This window comes from Polyodon spathula, chromosome 5 (genome assembly GCF_017654505.1).
Source record: "Polyodon spathula isolate WHYD16114869_AA chromosome 5, ASM1765450v1, whole genome shotgun sequence".
Classification (NCBI taxonomy): domain Eukaryota; kingdom Metazoa; phylum Chordata; class Actinopteri; order Acipenseriformes; family Polyodontidae; genus Polyodon; species Polyodon spathula.
Window position 1 is genome coordinate 21,993,342 of NC_054538.1, and position 24,347 is coordinate 22,017,688.

Consider the following 24,347-nt stretch of genomic DNA (forward strand, 5'->3'; position numbering starts at 1 on the left):
GACTTATCCAATTATGATCTTTCAGTTTTGTTTTATTAATATATAATTTGTTCTCAATAAAAAACTTTTTTCCTTTTAACAGTGTGGAGTATGGTGTGTAGATAAGTGGAAAAAAATCCTCATTTAAATGCATGAAACTCTGAGGCACTGACACAACAAAATGTGAAAAAAGTTTAAGGGAGTGTAGACTTTCTCTAGGCACTATATATATATATATATATATATATATATATATATATATATATATATATATATATATATATATATATAATATATATATATATATACATGGTCACACACAATATGAGCGTTATAAGTCCAGGAGGGAGTGTGTGGGGTGGGGGGGCTTCATGAGACACATAACAACAGACATCTGTAAAATACAAAATAAAATAGCTCCCTCTCTATAATGCTATAGTTAAGCAAAAAAATGTAACTAAACTATAAATAGCCTGGTTAAACGGCAGTCGGAAACTCAGTTCGAAGCAACAGATAAGCAATCCAAGAAGGAGAGCGGGTCGGGTGAGGGGAAGAGGGAATGGGCTTGCCCCAGGTTCGGATGGAATACATTAGGAAAGATAACCATGTAATAGGTCTAATATTTATTTACTTATAAAACGAATGCTGAATAAGATGTCTGTGTTATAAAGTGCCAGAGCAGATTTTCTACAATTCAGATACTGTATCAAAAGGGAGACAGAAACGGAAGTTGAGAAGTTGTTTACAGTTTAAACAACACCGGTACTGTATTTACTATAGAAATATTGCATGAATCACTAGTATAGGGAATTGGGGCACATGCTGCATGAGCGTTATATCCGAGGCGTGTTATAACCGAGAGCCTTATAGCGAGGGAGCACTGTGTGTGTGTGTCTATATATATATATATATATATATATATATATATATATATATATATATATATATATATATATATATATATATATATATATTTTTCAGCATTTTTGCTCATTTTTCAAATTGAATTTGTTCAAATTTTTTGGGTTGTAGTAGTATATAGAGGGAGTCTGAGAGAAAAAAGGACACCAAAGTTTGATGCTTCTTTCATTTATTTGGTGTGCAAGGTAATCAAACATGCAATCTTCAGGTGTGAAAAAGTTATTACCCAACTAGTTAACTCAACTCAATTAAAGGGATAATTAGGGTCAGCTGTTTGAATACTTTGGTTAACAATCAGACCTGATTTGGGCTAGCCCTGCCTAATATAAATAACTTTAGCCCTTACCATCGGAGTGAAGTTGTTGGCACACAGGTTCTAGAGGCACATCATGCCACGATCAAAAGACATTCCTGAAGACCTCCAGAAAAAAAGTTGTTGATGCCTATCAGTCTGGAAAGGGTTACAAAGCCATTTCTAAGGCTCTGGGGCTCCACCAAACCACAGTCAGAGAACAACATCCAGGGATCTGCAGGCCTCTCTAATCTCTGCTAAGGTCAGTGTTCATGACTCATCAGAAACTGTGCAAAAATGGGATTCATGGCAGAGTAGCAAGGAGGAAACCACTGCTCACTAAAAAGAATATAAATGCTCATCTCATGTTTGCCAAAAAGCACCTAGATGATCCTCAACAGTTCTGGAACAATGTTCTATGGACAGATGAGTCAAAAGTGGAACTTTTTGGCCTGTTATAGCTAGCAAAAACCAAACACTGCATTCCACAATAAGAACCTCATACCAACGGTCAAGCATGGTGGTGGTAGTGTCATGATTTGGGGATGCTTTGCTGCATCAGGACCTGGACCTACTTGCCATCATTGAAGGAACCATGAATTCTGCTCTGTATCAGAAAATTCTACAGGAGAATGTCAGGCCATCCGTCCGTGAGCTGACGGTGAAGCGCAGCTGGGTCATGCAGCAAGACAATGATCCGAAACACACAAGCAAGTCTACATCAGAATGGTTGAAGAACAAGAAATTTAAAGTTTTGGAATGGCCTAGTCAAAGTCCAGACCTAAACCCCATTGAGATGTTGTGACAGGACCTGAAATGAGCAGTTTATGCTAGAAAACCCACAAATGTCACTGAGTTGAAGCAGTTCTGCAGGAAGGAGTGGGACAAAATTCCTCCACGGCACTGGAAAAGACTGATTAATAACTACAGGAAGCATTTGGTTGCAGTTATTGCTGCTAAATGTGGCGTAACCAGTTACTGAGTCTAAGGGGGCGATTACTTTTTCACACGGGGCATTGGGTGTGCATAACATTCTTTAATAAATAAATTAAATAAGTATCACAATGTTGTGTTATTTGTTCACACAGGGTCCCTGTTATCTAATATTAGATTTTGGTTGAGGATCTGGTAACATTCAATGTCAGAAATATGCAAAAATGCAGAAAATCAGACAGGGGGCAAATACCTTTTCACAGCACTCTCTATATAGTGTGTGTGTATGAGATGTGTATAAAACCAATCCTCAGAGTTGGGGAACATTGTCAGAGCAGAAGGAAGCAAGTTTTCTTCCAGGACAACCTTGTACTTGGCTTGATTCATGCCAAAGCTGCCCGATTCCAGCCTTGCTGAAGCATCCCAAGATCATCACCGATTCTCCACCACATTTCACAGTGGGTGCGAGACACTGTGGCTTGTAGGCCTCTCCAGGTCTCCGTCTAACCATTAGACGACTAGGTGTTGGGCAAAGCTGAAAATTGGACTCATCTGGGGGTGCTTCAGCAAGGCTGGAATCGGGCAGATTTGTCTTTGTGAAGGGCGCATGAATCAAGCCAAGTACAAGGTTGTCCTGGAAGAAAACTTGCTTCCTTCTGCTCTGACAATGTTCCCCAACTCTGAGGATTGGTTTTTCCAGCAAGACAATGCTCCATGCCACACAGCCAGGTCAATCAAGGTGTGGATGGAGGACCACCAGATCAAGACCCTGTCATGGCCAGCCCAATCTCCAGACCTGAACCCCATTGAAAACCTCTGGAATGTGATCAAGAGGAAGATGGATGGTCACAAGCCATCAAACAAAGCCGAGCTGCGAATTTTTGCGCCAGGAGTGGCATAAAGTCACCCAACATCAATGTGAAAGACTGGTGGAGAGCATGCCAAAACGCATGAAAGCTGTTGTTCTAATAGTAGAAAACACTAGTGGAGGCTTTGAGTAAATTGTTGATGCTCATAATGCATCAGAGTAGAAAAATGCAACATATCTAAGACTTCTGCACTGTATTGTATATATTCATGCCAGTGACAAAACTGGACTACTTTTGTGCGTACAATTATTTATGAACCTACCTAACTTATGTTTCCCTTCTGTTTTTGAGAGACTTGCAAATGAGCATAAAAGGAAATTTACTGGTCAAACAAGAAAAGTGACACAAAAGTTTCTTCTTACACAAAGTATTAAAGTACTATGCTGGACTTCAGTGTAATTGGATTTTGTGTATCTGTCAATAGATAAAAGACAATGTTGTTACTCAAAAGCTTACCCATTCCCTTTGGGACATATTGATTAATATACACGTAAGCAAGGAGAAGACACCAAACATATCTATGTTCTGTGTGATAGGGGAAAAAAATGAGTAATAGTAATCTACCTTGATTTTTCCAGTTATCAAACTATAGTTAAAGACTGAAGGTTAAAGGAAAGTTCTTGTTTTGATACATAAGTTGCATTTCATGTAGTTTGTGATACCTTATTTGGAAGTTTGTAGTTTTTTTTTTCTTTTAAATATTGACTATAGTTAAGAATAGAAAGGACAAATTAACAACCCACATACTGTACAAGTGAATACCACCAGTTCTAGATTCTCATTTTCCATCCTGAAATTGAACCCAGGCTTCAGTTTTCAAAGTTTTATGAGCAAAGATATAGAACAATTACTGCTGTATCTAAGATCTTTTGGTTTTAAGACTTGTAATGAGGATTTTAAAAGTTGTAATACTTATGAAATAATACCAGTATATTTTGACTGTGAATACTAGTCTCCCGTTTTCCCATATGAAGAAGCACACAGCATGTTAAATGTGTATTTGATCTTTAAAAGTTATTTTTTCATAGCAATGAGTGTAAAGGAAAATTAATCACTTTAAGTGACCTCCATGCTAGGGAATATTTCACTACCAGTTTGAATTTTGCTCCTCCGCGCTTCCATTGGGTATAATTAAATAATCAAGACCAGACTGCCTGGATAGCTTGAGTCATAGAAAATCAGTGATTGGTAATTTGGCATGTGCCAAGACATCCTATGTATATGAAAGAGACCCTTAGCTGTTGTTTATGATACTGAGGATTAGCAGGGAAAGTCAGACCCTGCTGGAGTTTGCTCTCAGAGATGCTTTGCAGATAAATTTCCATTCTAACCCAGTACAATAGAGAAAACAACAAGTCTGGTTTAGATCACAAGCAACATGAGATCAGAAAAGATGTTGAAAACAATAAGCAAGGTAGACTCGTAAGACACTGTCAGAAAACACACAAAGGTAAAAGACAAAAAAGTACATTTGAATAACTGAAACAGCGGGGAATCTTAATTCTGACAACCTAAAACTATAAGCCTAATTTCACTGAGAAATAGCGTGTCGACCAAACAAAAAATATTTACTATCATTGGCCTAATAAACAATACAACAATATTTAGTTTCAGGCATATATTGTACATTCCCACAGACTGTATCTGGACTTTTAATAACACATTCCAAAGTCAAGGTTAATCACACACTGACGTGTATTTTTCCATTCTCGATGCTGACAAATAACTAAAAGATAACAGTGCATTTTTATTGTAGGGAGTCTTCTGTTTATCATTTCATTTATTTATCTACATGAGGACTGATTTGTGTTTCCTGTGGGTTGCAGATAATCTTCTGATAAAGTGTTCGGCTCCTTGTTATTAAAGTACACCACACTGCTCTCTTGTACACTACCCAAATGGTCAAAAGTTTGGAAGCAGTAGTTCCACTAAGAGGTCATGAGAGAGAAATGTTTTAATGATTTCCTTTAAAGAGAAATTGAACGCAGCCTTTGTCATGAACTTTACATCACAAACCAGGGTCAGTTTTAGTTAGTTCCTTACCGGCAAGATATCGATCCAAAGAATGTATCCACATTGAAGGGGGTCATGTAGGTGGGATTATTGTAGTTTCCAGAAATTATTTAAAATAAATTTGACAGAAACAATGCCACCAGCTAATTCTAAAATGTTATATTTAAGAGACATGGAACGAATCTGCATAATCTAATCAATTCATTACAATGATGTCTGTACTTCTAGTCAAATCTGATGTAGAATGACCAGGACTACAGCATCCCACTCCTGATCCCACGTATATAGATGGATCATAACTGCCTCAAGCTTGTGCAGTTGGAGGCAATGTGCAACAATATCTTTTTGTCTTTCTTTGCGCAACATGCATGGTACAGTGTTATGAGTGTCTATCAATACCTATCACTAAGGTCAATTAGAATGCAAACTAAATTCTTTCCACTGGCTAATAAAGCAACAAAAGCGACATGTTTTATTTATATTTATGTTAAAAAAAAAAAAGGTGTACATATTTAAAAACCTTAGAATGGTCTTCTATAGAAAAATAGTAATTTTTTGCTGCTGCAGTTCACCAGTTCACATTACAAAAAGCATATACTGTACAACACTTCAAGTTAGAGCCTAATTATACCCTTCTGCAGAAGTGAGGGTGGAAGGAGACTTTAAGAACCAATGTAATGAATTCCATTGTAACTAGATAACAAAAATAAACAGGAACCAAACAGTACGAACAGAAGAGTGCAGGTACAATACTTGCTTTTGAGACTGCATGCTATAGACATCAACAATACGCCAGTTCACCATTAGCAGAACTGGCAGTTAAGTTTAGAGTGAGGTCCTAAGGTATTGCATTTTAGTACTGCTGGAAGACAGTGACATAATAGTACAGTAGATGCAGAAGATCTTACAATGTGCCAGCAGGTGGCAATATAATACATCCCTTTGTTGACTATGGGGCTAGGGTTGGTTATCCTCTTCTAGCAAAGCCTGTACAGCAAATCAACTCTCAAATTCGGATGCAGTTAAGGGTGAAAAGTACTTCCGATCATAGCATTGAAATCCTTAGATTATATATATATATATCGTGTGTATATATATATATATATATATATATATATATATATATATATATATATATATATATATCTATATAAAAATGTAGTAGCACTTTAACTGTAGGTGTTGTTTATGTATTTAAGTAAATTACAGGTGAACTGAGCCTGGTTTCCCAGTTTTTTGCCTTCACTGCAGGAATGTTCTGGGATGTTGGCAAAATATATATTATTGCATTCTTAGTCAGAAAACAGCTGTCAAGCAAAACAATAAATCACACAGATTAACATTGTTATTTGTGGGCACTTTTATCCTGGATCAACATGCACAGTGCACTGATATGCTCCTAAGAAAAAATAATAATAATAAAAAATAAATAAATAAAAAAAAAATAAAAAAAAATATATATACTGCACAATAGTCAATAGTATTATAGATTTGGACTGAAAATTACAAAATTGCAGTGCAAAAAGTAATGTGGGTATCTTTCAATCACTATACAGTACATGCCAGAATTTTTGGTGAATTACGGTCTAACCAATGCATGGACAAAAAAAAACACCAACTGGATTGTATATACTTTACATATACCAAGAGACAGCAATTGCTAATAATTTGGCACATCCAGTTCAGTGAAATAGATACAGGAGTTGATCCAAATATTCACAGAAAGTGATCTATTCCAAATTGGTGAAAAAATATGTCACACTATCCATATTTTAACGGCATCACAAACGCTGTAACCAAATGTTGTATTTAGGTTTTAACTGATAAACACTGATAAGAAGAGAACAATTCACTCTGTAGTGTGTTAAAAAATAAAAACCCTGACACACACTGATTTTTGGCCATCAACAGAAAGTACACACATTTAAAGATGATTAGGGAATTGCTCAGAATGTAAGGGAGATGACATTAGAGACTGTTGTTGCTCGGTTTGATTTTAATAAGCCTCTGGATACATCTAAAGATAGGTTGAGTGGCAATAACATGGGACTGCACCATATTAGGGAAACATCTGTTATAATTTCCGGACAGATATTCTTCAGCAGATAGATACTTGAAACACATTAAACCCAACCACGCGCACACATTTAATGAATCAAAAGTATTTTACTGTTCAGTTTTATTGATTATTTACAGTTTTTTGCTGCTGTTGTTGTTTCAGATTGTGCACGTCTCACTGATGTTGGCTCCAACCCCCCCCCCCCGAATGAACCCCCCCCCCCCCCCCCCCCCCCCCCATCTGTCAATTTCACACCTCTCTTCTCCAAGATTCAAATTCTACCAAACATGCTCCTGAGAACATTGATTACAAAACCCAGCCAGATGGAAGGCTGTTTTCACAAGGCAGGATTGTTCCAGAAAATGCATAAGACTGTACTATATTTACTGGAGCACATTAAATAACTGCTCTGAGCCTCAGCAGACACACTGAGGTGAGAGTTTAAAGAGCAACGTGTACTAATAATAAAAATAATAATAATAATAATAATAATAATAATAAAATCTTGAAGTACAGGTAACACTTAACATTAAGTGCTTCAAGCTACGCTGTGACTGCAAATAACACAGTAATTACACATATAAAATTAAAAGACATGTTTAATTACAAAATGAAAGCACTAGTCACTGTTTGTGAAAGCTAAATACCTTTTTATTATATATCAGTTCATATACGTGTGCCATTCAATCAGTTGCTAGTGTCTTGTAATTACAGTGCATTTAGACATGTACTGTAGTTGTGTATTCACAATGTAACCACATCTTTATTTATTTATTTTTAATATAGTGCCTTTCATAGTGGGCCAGCATCACAAAGCGCTTTACAGAGGTAGGTTATGAACTCTTAATAGGACATTGATCTAAAATCTCATCCGCAGGATTGAGGATAAGGAGGTTAATTGACTTGCTCAGGGTCACACAATGAGTCAGTCAGTGGCAAAGGTGGGATTTGAACCGATGACCTTCTGGTTACAAGCACTGGACTTTAACCACAGGAACACACCTGCTATTATAGTGTAATAGTAATGCAGATAAAGCCACTTAAAGTCAGGTACTACCAAATTCTATGATATTGATTTGTGTTTGCAGAGAGACATATAGAAAGACATGTACATGGTTACACTCAAAGGTTTATTGGTTAAAATTAAATAAGTCAACAGTACATTATAGTCTCAATATTCAATATGTCTTGACAGCTGTATGTGATTTGGGGAACGTTATGCACATTTGATTTTAAGCATTCAAAATGACCACATGCACATAAAAAACATTTTTGTATTGTCTGTGCTAAGTCAGCCATAGGCTACTGTCTGCGCTGCTCCTGCCAGATAGCTGTAGGCACCTTTCATTTCACTGGTGTTCTTCACTCTTGCACTTCATAAAAAGGGACATAAATTTCCTTCCTGTTCCCAGCATGGCTGACACATGATGGTACCCATTAGTACTGCTTTGGCATTTCATAACAGGGCCTCTCAAAATATAACTATATCCATTGTAAGATTAAAGGAGTCATTTGGCTCAAAAGAATAATAGAGTGTATTCAACAGTGCTGGCTATCAGTTAAACAGCTGGCAGTGTATTAGAACACCTGCTGAAAACATCCAGAAGACTGAAAAAAATTCCTCTCACTAAGTTTTGTTGCTAGTAACTTAAAGCATACATTCAAGTATACTGCAATATAATAAGAAGTACCACAACTCTGATGTCCCCAAAATAGTTTAGATTTTTTATTTTAATTACATTTTACAGGCTATGCCTTCATCTGGAACAAGTTAATGTAATTGTAAAGAATACCATACATTCTAAAACCCAGATATAAATTTACTAAAATATAATAATATAATAAATATTGTTGGGAGACAAATTGTATATGACACATACTTAAAAACAGGTGGTATGGATTGTAATTATTATGAAGTAATAACATTTGATGTAAGAACATTTATTCCCATTAGCATTTCCCATTTTGGGTTAGGGTTAGGGTACTTTATATGTCATTGACAGTGGTTGGGTTTCCACATAGTGTAGAAATTCCAAATTGTCTCTCCAATGTCATGACTTATGTGACGTAGCAGTCACATATAGGAAGTGCATGTCAAAAACATGGCACAACTTTAGAGGGTGGAACCATGCCCAAAAGCTATACCTTATGTTTATGAGACTTCAGCAGCAGGGGTATCATTTCAGAGAGTGTTGGGGAGTTGTGTCAGCATTAAATATTCTCTGTCCCAAATAGCATCATGAATGAGAAAAAAATAAACAGGCAATATTGGGCCTGTGTCAATGTCCTTATTCTTAAAAATTATTTATTTTGGAGATGCCGAAGTGTCCGAAGCCCGGGCCCCCTTGTATGACCTTTAAGCACTTCAGAGTCAAGGCTCTGCAGGACAACCAGCTGCCAGAGGTAGTGATCCATGGCTGCGTCTCACCAGCAGCGGTAGAGGACAGCTTCCTTATTCACCAGCACGTCCTATTGGCCTTACAGTGCTTTGACTGAGATCATAGTGCCCTCCCTGAAACACAGCACAGTCAGGCACAGCAGAGACTCTGGTAGGAGTCATTATTTGGTAAAAAGTAGAGCTCACCAAATTTATAGTACATGGAATCAAAAGGAGTCACACATGTGCCTAAAAAAGAGCAGATATATTGTCTCCAGTCAAAATGAGATCTTCCTAAGTGTAGTATATATTCCCCCTTTAGAATCCCCATACTATGACGGGGAAATCTTTTCCAATCTCCAGACAGAGATCTGCCATTTCCAGGCCCAGGGGAATGTACTGATTTGTGGCGATCTGAATGCCAGGCCAGGCACGCAGCCTGACTGTATCAGCACACACAGAGACAACCACATATTTGGTCAAAACTCCCTATACTCCACACCCATCAGCTCCCACAGCAACAGTTATGACAGGGAGATGAATAAACACGGGAGACAATTACTGCAGCTCTGTCAAGGCCTGGGCCTGTACATTGTTAATGGTAGGATTTGAGGAGACTCTTTGGGAAGATACACCTAAAGCTCGGCTCTTGGCAACAGTGTAGTAGATTAGACCATTACTGACCTAGACCCCCCCTTTATTCATGCATTCACTAATGCATATATAATTCTGTATATGCATATGTCATTCTGTATATGCATATGTAATTCTGTGGCATTTCTGAATGAAACCGCTAAAATTGGGAGAGGATTTTGCAAATGAGGCCTATTAAATATTCAGTCTAATTTATTAAAGCTGCCAGTAATTGAGGGCCTCGTATTTGCGTGATGGTTTTAAGAACTCTGAAAAGCAGGCGTTAATTTACCGCTGTCAGACAGTAGGCTATAGAAAAGGCAAGGTGAAGGTGGGAGACTTGTGTACAGCAAGAAGGAGACATTGTTTTCAAGGACAAAGAAACATTTAATAACATTTTGCAAAGAGCTCGTTTTTTAACCCGTCTGATCAAGTCAGTTTGTAAATTATGGTTTATAATACTGCTACCGTATTGTTTTGTAAGCTCCAACTTTCAATAAATGTTTCATAGCTTACATGACAAAACAGAAAGTCTGAAAATAGAGAATATAGAATCCATTTAAAAAAGGTTCTTAGAAGCACCTAAAAAGGTCTTCCCACAGTGGCAAAGCAAGGTTCTAACGAGAGCCTTTACTTCTAGACTGTAGGCATTATTAAAAGAATGGTGGAGGAGATTAAGATGGAACAATATTCCGAGGCACATGAAAGAAAAAGTCTCATACAATGAGGGCTCATCCTCCACAGTTATTTTAGTAATGCCTGCAGAATGTATTTTTTATAATATGGCATTCTGCTATTTAATAATGCTAGTTCAGGCAGTACTGTTAAATACGAGTTTGAAATAAAACGGTAAAATTAGGACAGAGGGACAGATGATGCAGTTAGTTTGTAGCTAGAGCAAGTATAGTTTTTCGACCATATATACTATACAGATATGCTTTAAAATCATGCATAGAGTAAGAAATACAGAGAAACAAATAGGAGAAAAAGAAATAGAAGAGTTGCAACTGCATAAGACTTTAAGAAGATATAAGTTGTAGTTAAACTGAAGACTGTACAACAATGGTAGGATTATCCATCCATTTGACTGCCATGGATGTAAGTAAATAAAACTTACTGTTTTTGAAGTTTGAAAAGTCTCTATGCCTGGAATTATTCTATATGAATTTGAACTAATATGCGAAGCACAGTAACTGGATGATGTGTCGCAATGCACAAGCAACCTACTACAAACTCTGAAGTGGTACATTTGTTTATTAAGAAGCCACCGCACATTCCATATTTTATTCATTTATCCTGCGGATGTATTTTGAGCTTGTAACACATCTTCATATGTTACAAGTACTGCTTGTACCAAAATCTCTAATTCCATACTGGTAAATTTCAGTTTTCCCTTCTGAGCATCCTCATCACCATGGCTAGTACCAGGCTGAGGTCTTTGTGTGCCATTCATTTTCTTTTGGAATGTGTAACTAAACACACACCACTCCAACACACACAATCAGAGTCAACCAAATTATAGCACAACACAAACAAGAACACCTCAGCCACTGGGACACATACACAAAAACATAAAGCAAATTGGAATGATATCGGGCCCTAAAAAGACACTACACTCTGGCTGAATACTTGACCAGGGTGAAAGACAGTAAACAGAGATAGACCTTAACAAAATACAGGCTCAGCGAGCAGAGCCTGGCCAGGCAGACATGACTGTCCAACGAGGACAGGCTGTGTGATCATTACAAGCTCAATCAGGTCGAGACAGAGATACACTTTTTACTGCAGTGCACAAAATATAATAAAATAAGGGAAGCCTTCTTCCTGAAAATAAAACATCTCTGCACAGAATTCCCAGACCTGCCAAACCCAGAAAAACTCCAGAGAGCAGACAAGCTGTGTAGAAGTGGCAGCCCAGTACACAAGTGCCTGTCACAGCCAGGGGGACAGAGACTGAACACTGATTCTCCTCACACAAGGAAAACAGTATAAAATATTATTATCATCATTATTATTGTTGTTGTTGTGGTTTGTTTATATATACTGTTAATTTTCTTTTACTTGCTTTTTGTTATAATATTTACCTGTGAACATGTTTTAAATATAAATTGTTTTATGTAAAAGATGACAACTTGACATTATTGCTTTGGCAATACTATGAATTGGTCATGCTAATAAAGCACTTTGAATTTGAATTTGAATTTGAGTTAACAGTGCCATGGGAGGATGATGTGGATGAGGCGTATGAAGGAGGAAACTCCGGTACGCTCAACTAGCTGCTGAAGCGGAATAGCAAGGATGAGGAGTCCAGGTTTACCCAGTGGAGGTGGGTTGTCGAGGATCTGTGGCAAACTCCACAACCTGGTTTCTCAGAGATATCGGATTCAGTAATCAAGAGTTGCGATGCACAGTGAAGAACTTATCTGAAGCAGCAGAGAGGAGCAGCAACTGGCTCTGGTTGAAACAAAAAGATTCTGGTTGGGGACCTCAAGCACAGTAGAAAGAAAGCAACCTCAGTGTAAAGGAAGGTAAGTAAGCTGGGTTTAGCTGAGTGGGGGACGGAGAAAGGTGATGCTGGGACACCAGAAGGTATTGTGGGCTAGTTGACGAAACACCAAGAATGGAAGGTGCTCACTTGAAGACCCCAGAGAAGTATCCTACTCTGCTCAGTCCAGACGGCTGTCATGGTGATGCGCTAGGGAGGCCACACTGTGGTTGATCCCTGGAGTCAGCATCACAGCCGTTGTGTGTGCTGACGCACAAAGGAGACAAAATAGGCTGATCCCTGGAGCCAGTATTACACTTCAGCCATCAACACCACAAAGAAGGATATCTACATCATCAGATGGAAGGAAACGCAGATGAATCACATTAGTTTACAATAAAAGACGCTATGTCTTAGTTGGTGCTTATCTTGGCGAGAGCTGAGTCCAATATCAGCATGAAGTTTTAACACCTGCTCTCATGTAATGGAAATCATATGTTTTGAGTTCACACTTCGTTAATGCAGACTGGATGAACGTGTAAACTCTTACTGAGTTACAGTCTTTGCAAATGGTGACGCCCCGAATTTTTGTATGATTTATGCTTTTTTTGTATCAAAATCGTTTTGGGCCGGGATAAATACACATGGGTGACATAAAGGGGTTCCCCCTGTGTGAGAAGCAGCTTTGAAATAAGTTACCCAAAACGTTTTAATCCCTGAAATACCTCAGTTGCTTATTCAATTTGTAATAATTGGATAGCATGCCTACTTGCTATCTGTCCCGTGTTTTGCCCGGTTTTTGTATCAAAATCCCTTTTGGGCTGGGGTAAATACATATGGGTGACTGTGGCAGAGTGTCTGGCACCTTTATGTTTATTAGTGTTTTCTTTTGTATGTAGTGTGTTTAATGTTGGTGTTTATGAATAAAATACACAGGATATAAATATGGGTTGCGAGCACAAGTGTATAAAATGTATATTTTGTATTTAGGCACTGCCATGACCCAAACACCTATGCACACTACAGTATCAACAAAGATGTTTATTTTTTATTGTTTATTTATTTTATTAAAGATCTGCCAAAAATGTTACTATTTTTGTATTTCTTTTTATTTTAAATAACGGTAATTACCTTTTATCTATTCATGGATTGCTGCTTTTATTCTGATGAGGAATTGTGCAAACTTTGTAATATTCTGTATAGTTTTCTTTTTTTTTAAATGCATTTCATGCATGAATATTAGCACGATACTCTTGAACAACACAATAATTATGAATGTGTGTAATGAAAATATTGTTCAGCACGCTATCAGCATGTTGATTAGTGAAGGATCTTGAAAAGGTCAAGAAGGAGGATAATTTGATTTGGTGACAGTTTTTCATGACTCATCTCAGTCTTGTTTATAATAATAATAATCTTTATTTTTATATAGCGCCTTTCATAGTGGACCACCATCACAAAGCGCTTTACAAGATACGAGACTAGGGTGTGTACCCCATAGTACATGTGTAATTTGGATTGTTTTCGGTTACCTTTTTAATGTGTAAAACCCACTGTTTTATAAAAAGACAATATGAAGACATGAATTTGTTATTATAGAAAAAATGCAAACTTAAGTTTCGCCATTCTGGGTTTACCCAGTCCCTACACAAACACACACTTGATGGGGTTATCAATCAAACAATTAATTTTTATATAGCGCTTTTCACGTAAGACATCTCAAAGCGCTTTACATAACAAAAATAAATTAAATAAAAAATACATTGACACTGTTTAAAAAACAAACAAAAGAACAATAATGTAAATCCAAACAAATTCAAATAATGAAATTTCACATTGTAACTTTTAAGTATTTTTTAAAACTCTTACAGTATACATATTAAAAGATGAAGAAAGGTAAAAATGCATGCACCAATCAGCAGCTACACTGATATCTGTTTTATCCAATGGAAGACTGAAAGTTTTTTTGCACTTGTTTGATTGGATGATTCAGATGACTCTGTCCAACCCCTCATTCTCCCCGAAAAAAAAAAAAAAAAAACTCGAGGAGGACTGATGTCTGATGATTGATTCAGGGAGGGATGAGGATTGACTCGAGTAGGGGTGATAACTGACCCGAGGAGGGATGACGACTGACTTGAGGAGGGGTGATGACAGACTCGAGGAGGAATGAAAATTGACTTGAGGAGGGGTGACGACTGACTGGAAGATGGGATGAGGATTGACTGAAGGAGGGGTGATGAGTGACTGGAGGAGGGAGGGCGACTGACTAGAGGAGGTGTGAGGATTGACTCGAGGAGGGGTGACAGCTGAGGATGTCCTCAAATGGACACCATACATGTTAGGGGAATCAGGAAATATACCCACTTAACTATCTTGATAAAAAAAAATGAATGGCACTTTGCACTAAATGACCCTCTCATACCATTAAAGCCAGGGTCTACTAGGTATACTACAAACACTATTTGATCTCCAAACTTTATTATCTAGCTATAGCCAACATATCCAATGTTGAGTCCTTGGTAGATAGTACATACAGGCAGCATGCAAATACACCGCATGTACTTATCTAATGAAGATTTTTCAGGCTTTTATTTTTAATTGATTTCCCCCCCCCCCCATTTTTTCACACATTGAAAGTGTTGAGTAGGTTGTGTAAATCAAAGAAAAAAAAATCCCTTTTAAATGCATCAAGATTTTAGGTTGTAACACAACAAACTGTGAAAATGTCCAAGGGGGGAGAATACTTTCTATAGGCATGTGTGTATATATATAACTGGCAAGCATTTGTTTCAATGGGCTCATCCGTCCGGTTATTAGGGAAACATGCTTATTAAAACCAGCAACAGAACGCGACCCCAGCGTGAACTGTCAAACTGAGAGGAATTCCAACTCAAATAGTTGCTGTCTTCTCTCGCTCGCTTGTCAGCCTGGAAAAAAAGTTGCTTATCTTAGATGATAAAAAATACAGCACAGAGTAGTGCATTACATTGTCATATCACACACTAGCCCTTGCATTATTCTCTATATAATCAGCAGTAGCCGTTTGCAGCCCTATAGATTATATTAGATCTCCCGGAGTTCACAATCTTATTTTATACAGCTGTAAGATTATAAGGTTTATTATGAACAGGTCACATGGACATCTTAACTTTAATAAAAACCCACATAAGTACTAGCTGTCTCGTGTGGTTCTGGGATCAATTAAAGTTGCTAAAATCCAGAAGAATATTGATGGGCCAAATTGACCCCTCTATCATTCTTAACTTTTATATTCTGATGTTCTTATACTCACTGAACATAAATAAAACAACATTAAAGTAAAAAAAAAAAAAGGCTTCTTGAAATATCTGTTCACAGCCTGCTTGTAATGTCCCATTCCTGGAACTCGTTCCATATGACATTGAGATTCTGCAGTTTATCCTGACACACACTATAGGCGAAGAATTAATTTTGTCATTTCCCTTTAGTTAGGGTAAACTATTACGAATCTAGAGCAGAAAAAGGTAATATAGGAAAATATGTAGAAGCAAGTAAATTGATATTAAGTACAGAGCATGAGGAGAATAAAAAAAGAAGACCAAAGAGAAAACCCAGGAGGCACAGCTATTTGCATCTCCAGTATTTGACATTATTGAAATGACGTGCAGGCATATGTGTTATAGCTTTAATAACACATATAGAGCTCTTTTATAATAAGTTGCATTAATTCACGTCCTTTGAGAAGTTATCAACCACTTTAACTTAAAGATGCACCTGTATTGATACAAATCAGGGTCCTACTTCCTATTTTTTGTTTCCCAGCATAATTAAAACCAGCCATGGTCATTGACACTTAATTCAGGGAAAGATTTGATTTGAAAGGAATAATTCCTAGAATTAACTTTTGTAAACAACTTAAACTGACTAAATGAAATTTAGCAATCTTTTAGTATGTACTGTAGAGATTTCTCACTAAGTATCTCACTAAACATTGTACAGTCATTCTGAATGCTTGTTTTCTTTACCCACAGTACTCCATTCATTTCAAACATCGTACAGGCATTTTACAGGCAATCAATTGTGTATTATGTATGCTCTATAGAAGTGTTACTTAACACCCTGAAAACATATTGCATAACCTTGGCTGTATAATCTTGATTGTTTTCCAGATTTTTTTTGCACATCATGGGTCATATATCACCTGGGGAATACATTTTACCTGAGAGTGTTTCTCTTGTAAACATTGTGGTGTATCTAGATCACGGTCCTTATATATATATATATATATATCTATATTTACACATACACAGTAATCCCATGCAAACCGAGTATTTACTAACCGTGGAATTCATGTATACACGGTTTTCCTTTTGTATACAAATTTGCCAACCGCAGCATATAGACTTCTGTATACGGGGTTTTGCACGGAAATATATGATGCATCCACACTTGCTTCTGCGCTCACATCTTGCCAGCATCTCCCCCTGTGTTTAGTGAAGGAAAATGCAACTTAGATAGACTTTGATAAGTATAACCGCGGCTGTGGAGAACCTAACCTCCTATTTCCCATTTACCAACTGCAATGAGGGATTACTGTGTGTGTGTGTGTGTCTATCTATCTATCTATCTATCTATCTATCTATATATATATATATATATATATATATATATATATATATATATATATATATATATATATATAGACACACACACTCACACACACGTCAATTTAAGAGCCACATCTGCCACATAGGTAAAAAGTTGCATTTTTACTTTTTTTTCCTTGTGGAACACATAATTGTAAACAATCAGTATTTTATTATTAACATTGACAAAATAAACAAGTCAGCCCTGCTGGACATAAAAAGTAAACTTTATTAAACATGTTTACATGACATGAGTTGGAAGTTCATTTAAAAACACAGGGGAGTGTTCTGACAACTGATTTAAATAGAAATATACCACCTAATTACCAGTAGTTAAGTTGGCCACTGTTACACTAAAACAATACATTCTAATGTTAGTGCACCCATGATACAGGTCTTCCAGCAGGTCGAGCAGTGACCAACCTTGTTTGCCATGCAGAATTATGGACAGATTAGTCTTGACCTATTTGTTAATAAGAAAATCAATTGGTGCAGGGAGTGTGTGTGTGTGTGTGTGTGTGTGTGTGTGTGTGTATATATATATATATATATATATATATATATATATATATATATATATATATATATATATATATATATATATATCTTACTTGTACTACACAGTTTCTACATCTGTTACAGCCCCACAGTAAGAATCAACACCAACATATTTATTAGAAGGGTTTGGTCTGTACTACGTCACTTTTCCATAGGGCAAAAAATAAAGTCTGTCTATAGACATTTAGCACCAGACTGAGAAACACAGCTTGGATCAAAGTCGGCAAAATGTCTATATACAAAAATGAATGGCTTCAATTTCTTGGATAGCTCTTTTTATAATAAGTACGAGCAAACTGTACAACTACATGCAACATACAAGCTGGCCTCTGTGGTACTAACACACATATTTGTTTAAATAACCCTTTTTTTGTTTTGTTTTACAAAATGTGCATGCAGCTTTGAACAGTTCCAGAGTCATGCTGATCTACTTCTGTAATTATAAAATAAAATGGCCTGTTAAACGATGAAAGAAACATTATCATTCTGCAGTCTTTGTCACATTTACAGAAATTCACAAAGGGATGTTTTGTTGTTGTTGTCAAGGCAAAGAGGATATGATTCACAAAGGGATTTTATTTTTGTCAAGGCAAAGAGGAAATAAAATGGACAAAGAGCAAATTGAAATTTGGCTCTTTTTTTTCAAAAGTTAAACTTTTTGCAGTAAAAAAATCAAGCTTTTGTGCTTGGATTAATCTCAACATAATGTAAACTAAAGTCTGATAAAACACTAAACCTGTGCAGGATGTTTCACCAAAACTCCAAACAAATTGTACAGTGCTCTATCCAGGGCAAACAGGTGTCCAAAGCGACACGCTTCCAGAGAATCCTAGGTACAGCTCAAAAGTGTCATATGTTAAACCCCCTTTATTGGTCAACATCTCCAGAAGTCAAATATAAATTTATACACTGAAAACTCTTCATAATTCTAGGAAGAAAACTGCATTACAACTTAACATCATACTGTAAAAATTAAAACTACAGCTGCTTTTAACAGTCCCGGCATTGCTTGCAGAGAAATTGCTTTAGAACATTTTCTTTTTCCCATGCAAAACACCAGAAAACATAAAAAACTTTATTCATAATGCAAATGTGTGTGCCTGTATACAAATGAATGAAACAAAGAAAGAAATCCCTTGGTCTGACTGGGAACCACCGTATCCTCTGTGGGGGTGTGGGTGGGTGGGGGGGGGGGGGGGGTGTTTGCTCTTAATTGTTGAATGCTTTGCAATGCTTAGAGGACAGACTTCAGCCCTTTGAAAGGGACTCTGCTAGCATCGTGGAAGAAGTGCAGAAAAATCATGTTAACACTGCTTATGGTTTCATTCAGTGTGGACAAACATTTTTTCATTAAACTGAGTTGGGGACTTTCCAGTTTACTTTGATTTTCTTTTAAGCTACAGTATATTACTCATTATCTTGATTGTACAAGATCACAAATAACAGGGACTGTCACTGGCTTACTAGATTCTGCGTAGTGCTTTGTTCTGCCAGCTGAAAGCAGCTTTGTGATATTATTCTTTTTTTTTTAATTATTCTTTTTTTTAACAGCCCTATTTCTTAAAAAAAAAAAAAAAAAAAGTACTACCGGAAAAAAACAACAGGAGTGATTGTCTGGCTCCAACAAAGCTTTGATCATGCTTACGCCTGGTTCTGATTGTTGTCCCCGTTGCTATGTTCTGCGTTAGTACAGACCTCCAGCCAGGGCCCTATGATCTTATGCAAGGAGGTCCACTTGAACTTTCAAGAGATGACTGGGAAGCCCGGCGGGTGAGGGGTGTTAATGTGGGATCCACCAGGGAAGAGGGTGGGAACAGTTTGTACCAGCCAATCACCATACTTGTCAAGTCCAACTCTTCCAATAGGATCTGTGCAACTCCCATGAAACATTTGTGGTCCATACGTCCATAGTCTCCCCAGACTATCACCTGTTTAGAAGAAACAGAAAATACAGCACATTTAACTTACTGTGTTGAAGAAGACAAATTTAGGGACACATTATTTTATTTTATCCCATCCAACCACATCATTATTTTCATAGTTTCAGGCAATTTAAATACATTTCCATGTTGGTGCATTTGGAGTTCAGGGAAAATCTTTTATATAGTTAGAGATTAATAGAGAGCCTGTAAAGAGCCCTTTCTACTATACTGATAGCATGCAGAGCAAGCACAGTAACAATCTGTAACAAGCAAACATATGAAACAAGTCCATGTTGATTTTTAAGACAAATTCAAATGAATCGTGCAAGAGTGGCATGTGGAAATGGAAAGGAAGTACAGTAATTCACTGACCTGTAAAACTTTACCCTGTGGACTCTCCTCAAAAAGCAGTGATTGTTGATACAAGGGGTCAAGCGTTTTTCGTGCAATCTTTGTTTTCTTTTTGGCTATGCATGCTCCATTATCCAGCAGGTAGACCTTAACATACGGAGCTGAAACACAACAAGTCAAATTAGCATCTGCACTAAACACGTTTTACAAATTGTGAATCACTACATAAATGTTTATACTATAAACTGTACAGATAGTGGTACTTTTTGTAAATTTACAGAAGTGGGACAATGTGACAGAGAGAGAAGGAATCTGAGCTGCAAATCACCCTCCCGACTAGAAAGGGGGGTAGTATGCTTTCCCATAAATGGGCTGACTCGCCGGTAGGTGGCAACCGGAAGTCAGCCATCTGGTAAGGGCACGCAGCTGCAAGTCTACTAAACAACTCCATCGTGGTCATCTACGGGGCTTGCTGTGATTGGAGATAGACGGTGGCGCCCGGATAATCACAGGTAGGGTTTTGTAGTACAAAGGGGAATGCAGTTACGCAAGCACGGCCCCTTATGCTGATGTGGCTAACGCGCTGGAGTGCTGTGTTTTTGTCTTTGTTATGTCCACAGAGTATGAGTGAAAGGAAGCTGCAGCCACGGAGCCAGCATGCAACCTCAGAACACTACCCTCACAGCACAACAGCACACCGGCACAACACACCACTATTCCCGTTTCGAACAGCACCACTTCGTGGGGATTGTAACCGTATCAATTGGTTTCTTTTTGGGACTGATTTGACAATAAAACCTGGATGTTTTGAAAAAAAAAATATTGTGTGGACATTCATTGTGTCACTCAGACATTTACCTACACTACTCCAAGAGCATAATGAATATGCCTATTTGTACTTTAGAATTGCATTATGGTGACATACAAGACAGGGTTTTATGCTCTGTGTCACTCACCGGGAAGATTTTTAGAACCTGGTTTAGCTGTGAGGCCACGTGCTCTGATAACTTCAACTTCTAACTGCCCTTTCTTGTCCATCATCCCAATCTGAATATCACCTGTTAGAATGAAAGTCCACAGACAACTCAATAAATATGGCTTGATTTAAAGGGCATTTATAAATACAGCAATGATAACATACACATGGGTTGATGAAAAGTAACTTTCAACTGCTTATCCAGGAAATGTCCACGTTTGCCATTGTCATTAACCAGGGATTTCTTCTGTTCCTTGTTAAATATTTAATAGATCAGGTTATGATCTGCTGGGGCTGACAGCCTTCAATTCATTCCGCTGCACAAGCACATCAGAACTTACTTGCAATTGTGTTTAAGGAAAGAAGTTGAGAAATAACTGTTCTGTTTTCCTGTACACTCTGGACCAGACTTAATACGCCTTTTGCTGAGTTGAAAAACACATAAATAGTATACTCTACTTAAGAAACAAGTAGTGTAAGCTTTGCACTGGAGCCAAGGAGATCTGTCCCAATGCTTTCATGGAAAGTGCACCAGGGGGCGATCATGGAAAATTGATTCAGGTTTAATTGTTATTATTTATTTCTTAACAGACACCCTTATCCACAGCGACTTAAAGTTGTTACAAAATATCACAATACAAAGTATCACATTGCAACATATCACATTACACAATATCACACTACACTACGGATAACAGCGGTAATAAAGTACAGTAAAATCAGCTCTAGCAGTGGAATACAGTAAACACAGCAGAACAGGTTCAAGACAATGCTGGTTTACAATTGCATTTTTAAGTAGTATTTACCTTCTCACATTACAATAAGCAGTACGTTTCTATACAGACTTACTATTACATTACAATAAGCAGTGCCTGCTAATAAAGACTTAGGGCGCAATTTTGATCATGGCAAAGCACCAAGGGAAAGGGTTTTAGAGACTGATTATGGGGCAATAGGTGGGTGCAAATGGATTCAATCAGACTGCCCTGTAAAGTGATTTTGGTACCACGTTTTGCCCCAGGTTTTTTTTTGCCAATGCTACCGCCAGGTGTCAAGCCAAAAATGTAAAGAGAAATATCAGATAAGCTGCACACAGCTATTGGATATTACATGTTATTACATATATATGACTGATTCTTAAACTGACGTGTTATCAATAACAATAAATTGAAATAGTTTTCATTCATAAAAGCATAAGCAAGCAATGCCATTAGAGTTGTGATCCAATCTGGCATGCACTCAGTTGCTTGTGGATTAAGGCTGCTTACTTTTACTACAGCTCAGGCAAATTCATTTTTTTCATGTGGTAAATACACTTCAAAATATTAGAAAAAAAAAAAAAAACTGTTGTAAAATGGATTCTATTGACGGCATGACCAGCCTAAGGGACTGTTAAACTTACAACAATGGAGTAATTCCCAAATACAGGCCACCATTCAGATGAACACATTTTAAGATTGTGAAGGATCAGTTCAACAATCCTCCATTAGGTTGGTCCAGGACAGTTGGTAGAATGTTAACAATCTGTGCTGTTTATACAGTAATATAGTCTATTCCACCAGAGGTGTAAGGAACCACCATATGCAACATGTTACAGTAAAATACAGTAGTATAAATAAACACAAATGCTGTAGAATGTTGCCTGAAAAGAAAATTGGGCAATATTAGGAAACTGCCTACAGCTATATGCATCCCTTGCAGTGTGTGTCATTTTAGAATGGAAGACAGTGATTAGCATGGCAGTAATAATAATAATAATAATAATAATAATAATAATAATATATAATAATAATAATAATAATAATAATAATAATCTTTATATAGCGCCTTTTGTAGTGGACCACCATCACAAAGCGCTTTACAAGATACGAGACTAGGGTGTGTGAACTATGCATCAGTTGTAGAGTCACTTGCAACAACGTTTCACCCGAAAGACAGAGCACAAAGTGACTTACTCAGGGTCACACAATGAGTCAATGGCTGAGCTGGGATTTGGGACCTCCTGGTTACAAGCCCATTTCTTCACAAGTTTATAACTGTGATGGTATGACAGCTAAATCAACCACCAGCCATTCAGTTGAAAGGTTTTTAATTGCATTAGTAATATATGATAGGTAACTGCAGGTTATTAGGCATGATTATAAGTTATTTCAGGATTCTTTTTATTGTAATTAGCTGTCGCAGATTAAGTCATACACCCTAAAGGGTAACATGGTCATAACTGGAACACCCCTCATGCACTGTCCTGTACCTTGTTTGGTAAGATTGTTACTGAGAAGATGATCACTTACCCATGGCAGGAGTGGCGAGTGTCTGTCGACCAACCAGCTGTGCAGGTCCCAGCCCATCAAGGAAGTCACTGAACTGGCTATCAGCTCCTAACCTCACCCCAGAGAATATCAAACTGAAAAGGGAAACATGAAATTAAAACCCCAGGCAATGGTGGTATCAATAACACCTTCTTTGCACTTCGAAAGAAACTTTCAATTTAAATATTAAACACATAACCTACATGTATAAACAGGTATGCATTTAGTTTTATGGCAAGTGAATTACAGTTGGAATGAGGCTGTTCACATGAGTCAACAAAGGAATTGATCATTTGATGCTTCTTGGGTACCTACTGGAATTCAACAGGAAGTCAATTCCACTTTTGAGCAGATAAGTCTGGGAAATACGTGTAAATAAATGCATGCACTAAATGTGGCGAACACATTATATGTAACTTACAGAAGTGGTACTCAACTCTGACCCTCGAGATCTATTCCAGTCCTGGCCTTTATTCCATCCAGGGCCTAAATGAGTTAATTGCTTCTTAACATTTTCAATTAACTACCTTAGAACCTGCTTGGAGTAAAAATCTGGACTGGATCGGATCTCGAGGGCCAGAGCTGAGTACCACTGGTTTACAGTAACATATCGCTGGTAATTCAATCTAAATTGTACGCTAATTGAATCACATCCACTTGGCTTCTTAGTTAATCAATTTAAAAGGGATCATTTATGTCACTTGAACATGGATGTCAAGTCTCAAGGTTTACCCGTGAAACTCAAGTTGTTTAACAATTTTGAGTGTCTCACGGCCGTGCAATGGATTCTCACATTTGTGCATAAGTTTGTTATTGTTTGCAAGGCTGTGATATCCTTTATACATGTTACAGCGGTAAATCCATGTGGCAAAGTGCTGTTTGTTGCGTGTAGTGTGTTAATGTTGGTGTACTGTAGTTGGTACATGGGATATAATATGGGTTATGAACACGAGTGATTTAAAATGTATATTTGTATTTAGGAACAAAGATTGCACAACACTTCATGTGCAGTTAAAATGTAATAATATGCGAGCACAGGAAA

General features: G+C 37.3%; 1 protein-coding gene across 9 annotated transcripts in view; it reads right to left on the reverse strand.

The window, feature by feature from the left end:
• Positions 1–18,921: 18,921 nt before the first annotated feature.
• The window catches only part of LOC121315731 (regulating synaptic membrane exocytosis protein 1-like), a 162,728-nt gene continuing 157,302 nt past the window's right edge, over positions 18,922–24,347 (reverse strand). For all 9 annotated transcript variants that reach the window (XM_041250094.1, XM_041250088.1, XM_041250091.1 and 6 more), the window contains 4 exons: positions 23,288–23,400; positions 20,977–21,078; positions 20,042–20,181; positions 18,922–19,675 (listed from right to left, as the gene is read on the reverse strand). In XM_041250094.1, coding sequence (XP_041106028.1) covers positions 19,457–19,675; positions 20,042–20,181; positions 20,977–21,078; positions 23,288–23,400 — 574 coding nt within the window. In that variant the 3' untranslated portion in view covers positions 18,922–19,456. The remainder of the gene's footprint in view (positions 19,676–20,041; positions 20,182–20,976; positions 21,079–23,287; positions 23,401–24,347) is intronic.